Source organism: Elephas maximus, chromosome 8 (genome assembly GCF_024166365.1).
Source record: "Elephas maximus indicus isolate mEleMax1 chromosome 8, mEleMax1 primary haplotype, whole genome shotgun sequence".
Classification (NCBI taxonomy): Eukaryota; Metazoa; Chordata; class Mammalia; order Proboscidea; family Elephantidae; genus Elephas; species Elephas maximus.
The window spans coordinates 57,508,339-57,522,078 of NC_064826.1; the positions used below are offsets into that span (position 1 = coordinate 57,508,339).

General features: G+C 38.3%; 1 protein-coding gene across 5 annotated transcripts in view; it reads right to left on the reverse strand.

The window, feature by feature from the left end:
* The window catches only part of LOC126081403 (phosphatidylcholine translocator ABCB4), a 323,006-nt gene continuing 309,266 nt past the window's right edge, over positions 1-13,740 (reverse strand). For 4 of the 5 annotated variants that reach the window (XM_049893142.1, XM_049893146.1, XM_049893148.1 and 1 more), the window contains 5 exons: positions 11,939-12,095; positions 10,607-10,804; positions 8,899-9,105; positions 888-1,034; positions 1-243 (listed from right to left, as the gene is read on the reverse strand). In XM_049893142.1, coding sequence (XP_049749099.1) covers positions 37-243; positions 888-1,034; positions 8,899-9,105; positions 10,607-10,804; positions 11,939-12,095 — 916 coding nt within the window. In that variant the 3' untranslated portion in view covers positions 1-36. Of the gene's footprint in view, positions 244-887; positions 1,035-8,898; positions 9,106-10,606; positions 10,805-11,938; positions 12,096-13,740 lie in introns of those variants that run through there. The other variant, XM_049893147.1, reaches the window with a different exon arrangement.

Consider the following 13,740-nt stretch of genomic DNA (forward strand, 5'->3'; position numbering starts at 1 on the left):
TTTACATTTATTTTTAAGATATACTTTAACAAGAGTTTATAAGCTCTGTGTCCCAGCCTGAACATTAACCATCGAAAAATAAATGCCTTTCTGCGCCAGCAGCTGTTGGTGCGTGCCGTGCTCCTTGATTTTGCCGTTCTCAAACACCACTATTAAGTCTGCATTCTGGATGGTGGAGAGGCGGTGAGCGATCACAATGCAGGTGCGGCCTTCTCTGGCTTTGTCCAGGGCTTCTTGGACAATCTATTGATAAAACAGAAGTTTTATCTTAAAAATCGTATAAATGCTATATAACATTAAAAGAATTGTACAAGTTTTACCATCCTAGCCAATCAATTGTTTTCTAATCTCTTTGAATCTTTGGGTTTTTGCATGTATATTTTACATAATTGATATCATGGTCTATATATAGTTATGTTCTGATTTTTAATTATAAATGAATTCCCATGCTATAAATAATCTTAACAAGTAGTTAAATCTCCTAACCCCCATATATTTTGCTTAACTAGGCCCCTTTTATTGAATATTTAATTTTTCAGTTTTTCATATTATAATTTTCTAAAAATGTGATTTAATTCACCTTTTTTATTTTGAATAGCTTATTCTTTTCATAAAAGTCATATATGACTATTTGAGAAAATTTGAAAAATACTGAAAGGAATAAAATAAAATACCCTACTAACTCAAAATAATAACTAGTGTTAAAATTTTTGTGTTTACTTCCCCCTCTACATATTATATATGTATATATATGTATACATATATGTGTGTATACATACATACACACACACACACACAAGCACACACACATATTCCCTGCCCACTTGGCTGACAACACAAAATTATTTTACAAATTAAATGGGACATGAAGTGGGAGGCCACACCACCTTTTCACTTTCAGTATCCAGAGCTGACGTAGCTTCGTCCAGCAGTAGAATTTGAGGGTTTCTGATGAGGGCTCGAGCAATAGCAATCCTCTGTTTCTGACCTCCTGAAAGCTGAGTTCCCTTATCTCCCACTCGTGTTTCATATTTCTGTAAGTTGGCCATTAATAAAGTTAGTAAAGTTCTAACCCAGAAAAATTACTAATTATATAGTGAGTAAACTTTTACTTTTTAATATTTGACAGTTCTATTTACAAGGAAAAAATATTTAGAGCCAATAAAAGGTCCTATAACAACTAGACAGATTCCTTTTAAAGAATATTCTTTCTTCAATTTTAACAGAATATTTATTTTCATAACCAAATTAGAAAATCAGCGACTTTAACTCTCACTGTAATCTACACCAGAAATTTGAGTGATAAATTCTTGAATTCCTACCATTATCATAATGCCAATGGATCTGATGCCACTGGAATCCTAAAAAAGTTCAATATTAATGCTTTTAGAGTTTTAACAAATTTTTTACTTTGAAATAACCCACACAGAGCCTAGTTTATTCTCTTTTAAAACTCCATTCATTCATTCAAATATTTACACAGTATCTGCTATGCTAACAGAGGGAAATTAAAAAATGAATTCAGCTTTGTCCTGACCTGAAGGAATTTATAATCTGATACAGAAAAATACATGTAAAAACCAAAAAGCCAAACCCGTTGCCATCGAGTCAATTCTGATCCATAGCAACCCTATAGGACACAGCAGAACTGCCCCGTAATGTTTCTAAGGGTTCAAACTGCTGACCTTTTGGTTAGCTCCAACAGAGTAGAACCGCCCCTAGGGCTTCCAAGGCTTTAATCTTTACGGAAAGAGTGGCTGGTGAGTATGAACCATCGACCTTTTGAGTCGCCACCAAGTTCTTTAAGCACTGTGCCACCAGGGCTCTATATATATATATATATATCAACTCTTGACACATACTGGTTAACTTGAATCAAGTATTGGATTTGACTGTCAATAGAAAACGTCAAAAACTTCAGCTTTTAATATAACTGACATTAGACTTTAGGAAATTAATAAAATATACCTTGATTCACTTTATGCTCTTCTTGGCCTAGAATGTTCTCTCTCAAAGTCCAACTTACCAAGTTCTTTACTAAGATTTCTTCTATTCATTTATCTCCCCTTCCTTCTCTTCTCCTCCCACCTCATCTCCACAACAATTTCTATCTCCCTTTCTGATCTTTCATACATCTACAGATGTATATGCTTGAACTTTGTTCTTCTTTCTCTATGTTGCTGATAACTCAGGGAAAGCTAGGCTGCTATTTTCATACTTCATCAAGAAAGATGTCACTGATCTTATACACAGAAAACCCTAAGGAATCCTCCAGAAAACTACTGAAACTAATAGAAGAGTTTGGCAGAGTCTCAGGTTATAAGATAAACATACAAAAATCACTTGGATTCCTCTACATCAACAAAAAGAACATCGAAGAGGAAATAACCAAATCAATACCATTCACAGTAGCCCCCAAGAAGATAAAATACTTAGGAATAAATCTTACCAAAGATGTAAAAGACCTATACAAAGAAAACTACAAAGTACTACTACAAGAAACTAAAAAGGACCTACTTAAGTGGAAAAACATACCTTGCTCATGGGTAGGAAGACTTAACATAGTAAAAATGTCTATTCTACCAAAAGCCATCTATACATACAATGCACTTCCGATCCAAATTCCAATGTCATTTTTTAATGTGATAGGGAAACAAATCACCAACTTCATATGGAAGGGAAAGAAGCCTCAGATAAGCAAAGCATTACTGAAAAAGAAGAAGAAAGTGGGAGGCCTTACTCTACCTGATTTCAGAACCTATTATACAGCCACAGTAGTCAAAACAGCCTGGTACTGGTACAACAACAGACAAATAGACCAGTGGAACAGAATTGAGAACCCAGATATAAATCCATCCACATATGAGCAGCTGATATTTGACAAAGGCCAAGTGTCAGTTAATTGGGGGAAAGATAGTCTTTTTAACAAATGGTGCTGGCATAACTGGATATCCATTTGCAAAAAAATGAAACAGGACCCATACCTCACACCAAGCACAAAAACTAACTCCAAGTGGATCAAAGACCTAAACATAAAGACTAAAACGATAAAGATCATGGAACAAAAAAATAGGGACAAGCTTAGGAGCCCTAATACAAGGCATAAACAGAATACAAAACATTACCAAAAATGACAAAGCGAAACCAGATAACTGGGAGCTCCTAAAAATCAAACACCAATGTTCATCTAAAGACTTCACCAAAAGAGTAAAAAGACCACCTACAGACTGGGAAAGAATTTTCAGCTATGACACCTCCGACCAGCGCCTGATCTCTAAAATCTATATGATTCTGTCAAAACTCAACCACAAAAAGACAAACAACCCAATCAAGAAGTGGGCAAAGGATATGAACACGCACTTCACTAAAGAAGATATTCAGGCAGCTAACAGATACATGAGAAAATGCTCTCGATCATTAGCCATTAGAGAAATGCAAATTAAAACTACGATGAGATTCCATCTCACTCCAACAAGGCTGGCATTAATCCAAAAAACACAAAATAATAAATGTCGGAGAGGCTGCGGAGAGATTGGAACTCTTATACACTGCTGGTGGGAATGTAAAATGGTACAACCACTTTGGAAATCTATCTGGCGTTATCTTAAACAGTTAGAAATAGAACTACCATACAACCCAGAAATCCCACTCCTCGGAATATACCCTAGAGAAATAAGAGCCTTCACACAAACAGATATATGCACACCCATGTTTATTGCAGCTCTGTTTACAATAGCAAAAAGCTGGAAGCAACCAAGGTGTCCATCAATGGATGAATGGTTAAATAAATTGTGGTATATTCACACGATAGAATACTACGCATCGATAAGGAACAGTGAGGAATCTGTGAAACATTTCATAACATGGAGGAACCTGGAAGGCATTATGCTGAGCGAAATTAGTCAGAGGCAAAAGGACAAATATTGTATAAGACCACTATTATAAGATCTTGAGAAATAGTATAAACTGAGAAGAACACATACTTTTGTGGTTATGGGGGGGGAGGTAGGGAGGGTGGGAGAGGGTTTTTTTACTGATTAATTAATAGATAAGAACTGCTTTAGGTGAAGGGAAGGACAATACTCAATACATGGAAGGTCAGCTCAACTGGACTGGACTGGACCAAAAGCAAAGAAGTTTCCGGGATAAAATGAATGCTTCAAAGGTCAGCAGAGCAAGGGCGGGGGTTTGGGGACTATGGCTTAAGGGGACTTCTAAGTCAATTGGCAAAATAATTCTATTATGAAAACATTCTGCATCCCACTTTGAAATGTGGCGTCTGGGGTCTTAAATGCTATCAAGCGGCCATCTAAGAGGCATCAATTGGTCTCAACCCACCTGGATCAAAGGAGAATGAAGAACACCAAGGTCACACGATAACTAAGAGCCCAAGAGACAGAAATGGCCACATGAACTAGAGACTTACATCATCCTGAGACCAGAAGAACTAGATGGTGCCCGGCTACAACCGATGACTGCCCTGGCAGGGAGCACAACAGAGAACCCCTGAGGGAGCAGGAGATCAGTGGGATGCAGACCCCAGATTCTCACAAAAAGACCATACTTAATGGTCTGACTGAGACTAGAGGAATCCCGGCAGTCATGGTCCCCAAACCTTCTGTTGGCCCAGGCCAGGAACCATTCCCGAAGACAACTCAGCAGACATGAAAGGGACTGGACAGTGGGTAGGAGAGAAATGCTGATGAAGAGTGAGCTAATGATATCAGGTGGACATTTGAGACTGTGTTGGCATCTCCTGTCTGGAGGGGGGATGGGAGGATAGAGAGAGTTGGAAGCTGGCAAAATTGTCACGAAAGGAGAGACTGGAAGGGCTGACTCATTAGGGGGAGAGCAAGTGGGAGAACGGAGTAAGGTGTATATAAACTTATATGTGACAGTCTGACTTGATTTGTAAACGTTCACTTTAAGCTCAATAAAAGTTAATAAAAAAAAAAGAAAGATGTCACTTCTAATTCATTTGGTACACACTTGACCTTATATTGAGTGATATATATATATATAAACCCTGGTGGCATAGTGGTTAAAGCACTTCACTGCTAACTAAAAGGTCGATGGTTCAAAACCACTAGCAGCTCTGTGGGAGAAAGATGTGGCGGTCTGCTTCTATAAGGATTAAACCAAACCAAACCTGTTGCCAACGAGTCAATCTGACTCATAGTGACCCTAAAGGACAGAGTAGAACTGCCCCATATGGTTCCCAAGGAGCAGGTGGTGGATTAGAACTGCCAACCTCTTAGTTAGCAGCCTGAGCTCTTAACCACTGCACCACCAGGTCTCTGTAAGGATTATAGCCTTGGAAATCCTATGGGGAGTTCGACTGTGTCGTATAGGGTTGCTATAAGTCAGAATTGACTCGATGGCAGTGGGTTTGGTTTTTTGGTTTAGCAGTGAGAAACTAAATGCCTTCAGGAACCAAGCAGGTGAAAGACATGTGAATGGGCTAGGTATAAGGTAACAAGGAATACTGGAGCTCTTAGAAACTGAAGAGTACTATATTTATTGTTCAAAAGAATAAAATTAAACATTAAAAGAAAAAATCCAACCTCATACAAAAATTAAAATTGATCATAGACTTGCATATAAAACATAAAACCATACAGCTTTTAGAAAAAAAAAAATGAGGAAAATTTCAGGAGCTAGGGCTAGGCAAAGAGTTCTTATAATTGACACCAGAAACATGATCTAGAAAAGGAAAAATTGGTAAATTGAAATTCACCAAAATTAAAAAATGTTTGCTCTACAAAAGACCCTGTTAAGAGTATTAAAAGACAAACCACAAATTGGGAGAAAATGTTTGCAAACCACATATCTGACTAAACACTAGTATCTAGAATGTAAAAGAAGTCTCAAAACTCAACAGTTAAAAAAACCTAACAACTCAATTAGAAAACAGGCAAAAGACATGAAGAGACACATCGCCAAAGACGATATACAGATGGCAAATAAGTACATGAAAAGATGTTCAACATCATTGATGTTAGAGAAATGTAGATTAAATCCACCACTGATCAGAATGGCCAAAATAAATTGTGACAACAGCAAATGCTAGCAAAGATTCAGGGAAACTGCATCACTCATACATTGCTGGTTGCTGTTGTTGTTAGGTGCTGCCATCCAGTCAGTTCCGACTCCAGTCAGTTCTGTACAAAACAAAACACTGCCCGGTCCTGCCTGGTCCTGCACCATCCTCAGCCCATTGTTGCAGCCACTGTGTCAATTCATCTCGTTGAGAGCTTCTTCTTTTTTGCTGACCCTCCACTTTACCAAGTAAGATGTCCTTCTCCAGGGACTGGTCTCTCCTGATAATATATCCAAAGTCCAAAAAAAAAAACCTGGCGGATCTGAACTGCTGACCTCTTCATTAGGAGCACTTAACCACTACGCAACCAGGGTTTCCAATATCCGATATCCAAAGTACGTGAGATGAAATCTCGCCATCCTCGCTTCCAAGGAGCACGGTGGCTGTATTTCTTCCAAGACAGGCTTGTTCGTTCTTCTGGCAGTCCATGGTATATTCAACATTGAATACCAACACCAAAATTCAAAGGCTTCAATTATTCTTTGGTCTTCCTTATTCACTGTCCAGCTTTCACATACATATTAGCAACTGAAAATAACATGGCTCAGGTCAGGTCTACCTTAGTTCTCAAAGTGATATCTTTACTTTTCAACACTTTAAAGAGGTCTTTGCAGCAAATTTTCCCAATGCAATTCATTGTTTGATTTCTTGACTGCTGCTTCAATGGGCATTGATTATGGATAAAAGTAAAATGAAATCCTTGACAACTTCAATCTTTTCTCCATTTATCATGATGCTGCTTATCAGTCCAGTTGTGAGGATTTTTGTTTTATGTTGAGGTGTAATCCATACTGAAGGTGTAGTCTTTGATCTTCATCAGTAAGTGCTTCAAGCCCTCTTTGCTTTCAGCAAGCAAGGTTGTGTCATCTGTGTACGGAAAGTTGTTAATGAGTCTTCCTCCAATTCTGATGCAACATTCTTCATATAGTCCAGCTTCTCGAATTATTCACTCAGCATACAGACTGAATAGGTATAGTGAAAAGATACAACCTCGTGCACACCTTTCTTGACTTTAAACCACACAGTATCCCCTTATCCTGTTTGAACGACTGCCTCATGGTCTATGTACAGGCTTTGCATGAGCACCATTAAGTGGTCTGGAATTCCCATTCTTCGCAATATTATCCATAAGTCACCATGATCCACACAGTCAAATGCCTTTGCATAATCAATAAAGCATAGGTAAACATCTTTCTGGTATTATCTGCTTTCAGCAAAGATTCATCTGACATCAACAATGATATCCCTTGTTCCCACATCCTCTTCTGAATCTGGCTTGGATTTCTGGCAGTTCCCTGTTGATGCACTGCTGCAACTGCTTTTGAATTATATTTGGCAAATTTTACTTGTGTGTGATATCAATGATAATGTTCGATAATTTCTGCGTTCTGTTGGATCACCCTTCTTTGGAATGGGCGCAAATATGGATCTCTTCCAATCAGTTGGCCAGGTAGCTATCTTCCGAATTTCTTGGCATAGATAAGTGAGCACTTCCAGCATTGCATCTGTTTGTTGAAACATCTCAGTTGGTATTCTGTTGATTCCTGGAGCCTTGTTTTTTCTCCAATGCCTTCAGTGCAGTTTGGACCTCTGCCTTCAATACCATCGGTTCTTGATCATATGCTATGTCCTGAAAAGGTTGAATGTTGACCAATTCTTTTTCAAAAAGATCATTGCTGGTAGGAATGTAAAATGGTATGGCCACTCTGGAAAACAGTTTGGCAGTTTCTTATAAAACTAAACATGCAATTACCATACAGCCAAGCAATTGCATTCCCAGAGAAATAAAAACTTAGGTTCACAGATTGTTTGAACAAACACTGTACATGAATATTTACAGCACCTTTATTTGTATTAGCCCAATACTGGAAACAACCCAGATATCCTTCGACAGGTAAATGGTTAAACTGTGTACATCCATACCATGGAATACTACTCAGCAATAAAAAGGAATGAACAATACACACATGCAAACATCTTGAATGAATCTCCAGGGAGTTATGTTCAGTGAAAAAAGTCAATTCCTAAAGGTTGCTTACTGGTTGATTACATTTATATAATATTCTTAAACTGTAAAACTGTAGAAATGGGGAACAGATTAGTGGTTGCCAGGCGTTGGTGGGGAGATACAGCAGGTGAGGAGGAATGAGCCCAATAGGGAGGTGGGTGTGGCCATAACAGGGCAACAGGAAAGATTCTTTTAGTGACGGAAGCGTCCTGTATTTATTGTGGTGGTGGATACATGAATCTATACATACAGTAAAATTGTATAGAACTAAATACACACAAAACTACAAGTAAAATCGGGGAAATCTGAATAAGATCAGTGGATTGTATCCATGCCAATATCCTAGTTGTGATATTGTACTATAGTTTTGCAAGATGTTATCATTTAAGGACACTGGGTAAAGGACACATGAGATCTCCGTATTATTCCTTATAACAATCTATAATTATCTCAAAAAAAGTAATTAAAAAAAAAGTACTACAGGGCTAAACGAAATGTGACTGCAGGATGAATGCAGCCCCAATCAACCAGTTGTAACCTAAGATATGGTGCTTTGAACATATACCACCTTATTTGCTTCTCACGGCATTCATATGAGGTAGGCACGATAAATAATATTGCCATTTACTAATAAGAAAACTTTGTATCATGAAGTTAAGTGTCTTGTCTACTTACAAGTATTATGACTTTGGACAAGACACTTAACTTCATGATACCAAGTTTTCTTATTGGCAGTTGGGAATATTAGCTGATTCTGATTTTTAGCCTAAGAAGTTATCAGTTAACTTACATGAGGTAACATCTCGATGAAAGGGTGTATGTTGGCTGCTATGGCTGCACTCACAATTTCATCTTGTGATACAACCCGGCTATTGTCTCCGTAGGCAATATTCTCAGCAATGCTACAGTCAAACAGTATGGGCTCCTGGGACACAATTCCAAGTTGAGCTCTGAGCCACTGGACATTGAGTTTCTTTGCTTCTTGACCATCTAGGAGCTGCAAATTAAAATCCGCAAACTATAAGAACAGTTTGAAAAGAAAAAAAGAAAACACTAAATGATAAGTTAGATTAACCATCTAGAGTGCCTTTCCATGTGAACAGCAGTTATGAAATACCAAGCCTCAGAGCCTCCAAGCAATTACACTGTTGAAGGTCTGCATGGCCAACAAGATGATTTTGATGGTGATTAGGCCATCCCTACCTTGATCTAAATTGCAAAATGGCAGTATTCGTTCCAGTAAATTTGGCGCTGACTTTCTATATTCCTCTCTTTGTCCTTAATTTCCCTCCACCAGGCATCTGTGCCATTCTCTGCCTTTAAGAAGTCTGTTATCAAGATGTTTCACTCAGATCTGCTGTCCCCTGGATGACCTTATCCTCTCCTCAAGCACATCTGAAAAAAAGCTGATTAGAAGCATGGCCCCCACGTTTTGAAAGTTGGTTGACTCCTGTCCTCTTTACCATGAGAACTGCCAGCCTTAAACTTTTCCCTAGTTTTCTTTTCTGAAAGACAAGAGTTCAATAGAAAGTAAACAAGTTCAAAGGGTAATGCCCTAGGGGGAGAATTTTACTGTTGGTAGTTTTGTTTGTTTGCTACAAGCAGGAGGCATGGTGCTTCTAGAGGAGCCTTGTGATGTGGTGACTAAGAATATAGCTTCCTTCAAGGTAAGAAAGGCCACAAGTGAAGGAATAGACACAAAGAGTCCAACTGGTTTTATCTCTCTTGATAAAGATAAAATTCCTACCACAGCATTAGCACAACATACCTACAGGGTACTGTTGAGCTGGTTTGCCTGTATATGTATATGTATCTGTAGAGTAATTGTAATAATGGAAGCATGATTTTCTGGAAAGAAACAACTAAACAAGGTTTAATACTTTGGTGACTGTTTAAATGGGGTGAGCTCCTAGGGCTCGGCCTAGGTCAGTGGGTGCCATGCCAAGGTAATGGGGGATGCAGGTAGTATCAGCAAAAGCCAGTTCTTCACTCATGGAGGAGAGCCAGGAACTAGATACCAGAAAATCAATGATGAGACCCAAATATGAAAGGGCTAGAGGTTGAGGAACAAAGTCAAAGTTAACGAGCCCAGAGTTGAGGGTTAGAGAGAAAAGACAAAGCCAAAGGGGACAGGGAGGGAATAAGCAGGCACCAGTGTAGGTGTCCTGGGAGTCTACTGTGAATTCTAACAAGAATTTGTGGCTTACCTTTATAAGCTAGTAAACAAGTATTCACTTAAGAGTGTCAGGCTGATTAAAAAGATCCATGGCAGGGTACAAGTCAACTTTATAACCTGTCTTTCCTGAGCTATACTAAATTCCAGATATTCTTCTCTATTGACCCCACGTATTTGTCTGGCTATTGGTACTAGTTTGGAGTTTACAGAATGTAGTCATTGTATCAAATAGGATTATAGGTTTTCCTTGTGCCAGGTTTTTCTGTTACAGTAATATTGTAAAACATGACCTTAAGTCAGGCTACTAAGAAAGTCTGCTCACCACTGTTCCAGCTATGGGATCGTAGAACCGCTCAAGGAGCTGGACCACTGTGCTCTTGCCACAGCCACTGCTGCCTACCAGAGCCAGCGTTTGGCCCTTCTTCACCTGGAGGCTCAGCTTCTGGAGCACTGGAACATTTGGCCGGGTGGGGTAGTTGAACACGATGTCATTCAGCGTCACATTTCCTTCAAACTTATCCTTTAAAAATTTTTAAATGTTGCTATTACGATTGGTCTGATATTATTAGAATAAGAAGTATCGTTTCAAAGAAATTTTACCAAAGACTGTAGAAGAGAAACATAAAATTCATATACCTTATATACCCCATGAGTCAGAATCGACTCGACAGCACTGGGTTTGGTTTTGGTTTTGGTATATGCCCCATATACCAGTTAATATTAACAGCACTTGTTATTGTATAAAATGAAGATGGGAGACAGAGTATACATGTTAAATCAGATTTAAAAAGTTGTGTTACAGAGAATTGTTATTGAAACTCAATTTTTCATTTCATTTGAGACAAACATTTAGCTTTTCCAATTAGTGATTCTGAGGCTGGAGCCAAGCCAGTGGCCAAAGGCCAGTAAAAAGCTTGGAAATTGAGCAGCAGTTTCACCTTCAGTTTCAATATATAGCCCTTGTTTCAAGTCCTGGCAGCCTCTTTATCTCACTCACTAGGCACAGGAATTTTCTCAGGACATGAAATACCTTGTTAAGTCCTGGAAAGACTGTGTAAGCCCCAATCTCTTCACTGAAGCTATTTCCCCTACATTAAAATAAGCAGTAGCTTGTGTCATGCAAAGAACACTCAGATCCCAGTGTGAGTTCACTTTGTAGATAGTATAGGATTATTACTCTCGTGAATAAAGAGGCCTTCTTAGCGATTATAACTCAACCATTATAAAATGTGATAGCTAAACCCAAATCGCTAATTGCTTTTTCATGACAGAATTACATGTATATATCTTCATGTAGAAATGACTGGTAATTTTCATGGAAATTTATTCAGCTCTAGTACATCTGGATTTACTTTTTTTTTTTTAACTTTTGATGTGCTTAATTTCAGAATCCTTGAAACTGCCTGTGAAATTATCAGGTATAAAGATTTTGCTCAATTCAGACATTTACTAAATGCTTGGTATATGCAAAGTACTATGCTAGCTGTGGAAGATCACAAATTAACAGGAAAATTGGCCAAATATTACCCATATAAGTATCACAAATATGTGATTGTAATCACCACAAATTTATTCTTTAGCTACAACTTTGCAGACAGCAAACCCTTAGGAAAAAAAATAATTAGGCACTCATCAGGCACAGCAGGGAACTCACAGGCCTTAGCCCCTCCTCACTGTAGCTGTCAATCAAAGGTTGTCTTTCAAACAGCATAAATAAGTGGGCTGCAGACAACTTGGCTTTGGCATAGTCTGGAGCAAATGAACTAGCATGTCCTAGAGCCACTGCACCAAACACAATTGCTGAAAACACCCTAAACAGAAGTAGAGAAATTAAAAATTAACTTATATAATTAGCTCCACGATGTTTGAAAGCCCAGTTTTTCTCCTTACCCATATTTATCTTTTCACTCCTTTAAATTTTCTACATTTTATTATGTCCTTGATCACAAACCCTCTGTCTGTTCACCCTCCCCCTAGCCCCAACTTCTAAGAAAGTCTAGTAACAAAAGAAATAGGAGAGACAAGATTCACTCCCTCCCTGAGAGTTTGCTTTCTCTTTGTTTACCTGCTTTTTCTCTATTTACCTCCTGGTTTTCTTTTGGTGTCTCTTATTTCCTAGAGTTAATGTAACTTCCCAAAGTTCTTCACTTTCAGGGAGTAGTTTATAGCTGAATCTGATTTATAATCTCAACTAATTTTAGTAGTACACCCTTCTAGAACTGGGGTACCTGGAAACTGAAGCACAGAGTGTTTAAGTGGCTTGATCAGCACCAGACAAGGAGTCTACAGACTTCTAGTTTGTGGTTTCTTCAGCACTACCTCACAAACGATAATAATTATCACTATAAAGAGTTCTTTATTAGGGAAAATAAGCCTTAGCTAGAAATAGCTTTTCTTTTACAATTAAAATAACTATTGACACTACTCTGAAACATAGTTTTCCAAAGCTAAAAGTCTGGTTTCTAATTGTAGCTATTTAAAGAATGAATTATAAGAGCTTTTATAAAGGGCTAATGATCCTGAGATTGATATCTTCACAAAACCATTTACTTCTGACACCAGAGCTACTCCTGGGAAAGGGGAAAAAACTCTGCTACCTAGAAATAATGAAAACCATTCTCGTGGAGTCAATTCTGACTCACAGCAACCCTACAGGACAGAGTAGAACTGCCCCATAAGGTTTCCAAGGAATGGCTGGTGGATTTGAACTGCAGACCTTTTGGTTAACAACCAAGCTCTTAACCACTGTGCCACCAGAGCTCCGATAATAATAAAGAACTTAAAAACAAAACCCATCTTCTCAAGCTTCTAAATCTAAGATATTAGAATGTATTTTTTTTTTTTTTTTTGTACATGGAGGAGGGTATATAGTTAAGGCTCTCTGTAAGTACTTGACAATGTTTGTTACCAAAAAATAAATTTTAAAATAGTGAACAACCCATGTGTGGCTGCCTAGCTTCCCTGTTCAGTCTGTAACCTAGTTTTAGTGTGAAAGATTAAAAATCTGTCTTCTGTTACCCAGAATTCACCATTTTAATGGTTTAAAAAAAAAAAAAACGGGGCCAATTTTCTCAATATTTTTCTAGATAATAAAGTTGTACTCTAATTTATAATTTCCAGTTGGATACTTCCATTTGCCCCTTCAAAACCACTTTCTACTCTCAATCCATCTCTACCTTATACCATCCTGCTCTGCCCTTGGAAGCTGAACTTCATGAATTGCATCAAAAAGTTTCCTTGCTTTCTGCCTTCTGATGGGATTTGGCCAATGGAAGGCACTGGCAGGGAATTGAAGAGCTGGAGGAGGGTGAGGCCAGGTTATGTGTTTCTTTGGCCTCTTTCTTCCTGGATTGCCATGGCAATATTGATATCCCTCCACCAAAGACCAGAGAAGGCCCTTATGCCAGATTTTGAAAATACTTCCCTCCTCTTGTCCTTTAGGCTTAGCGTGGTAGC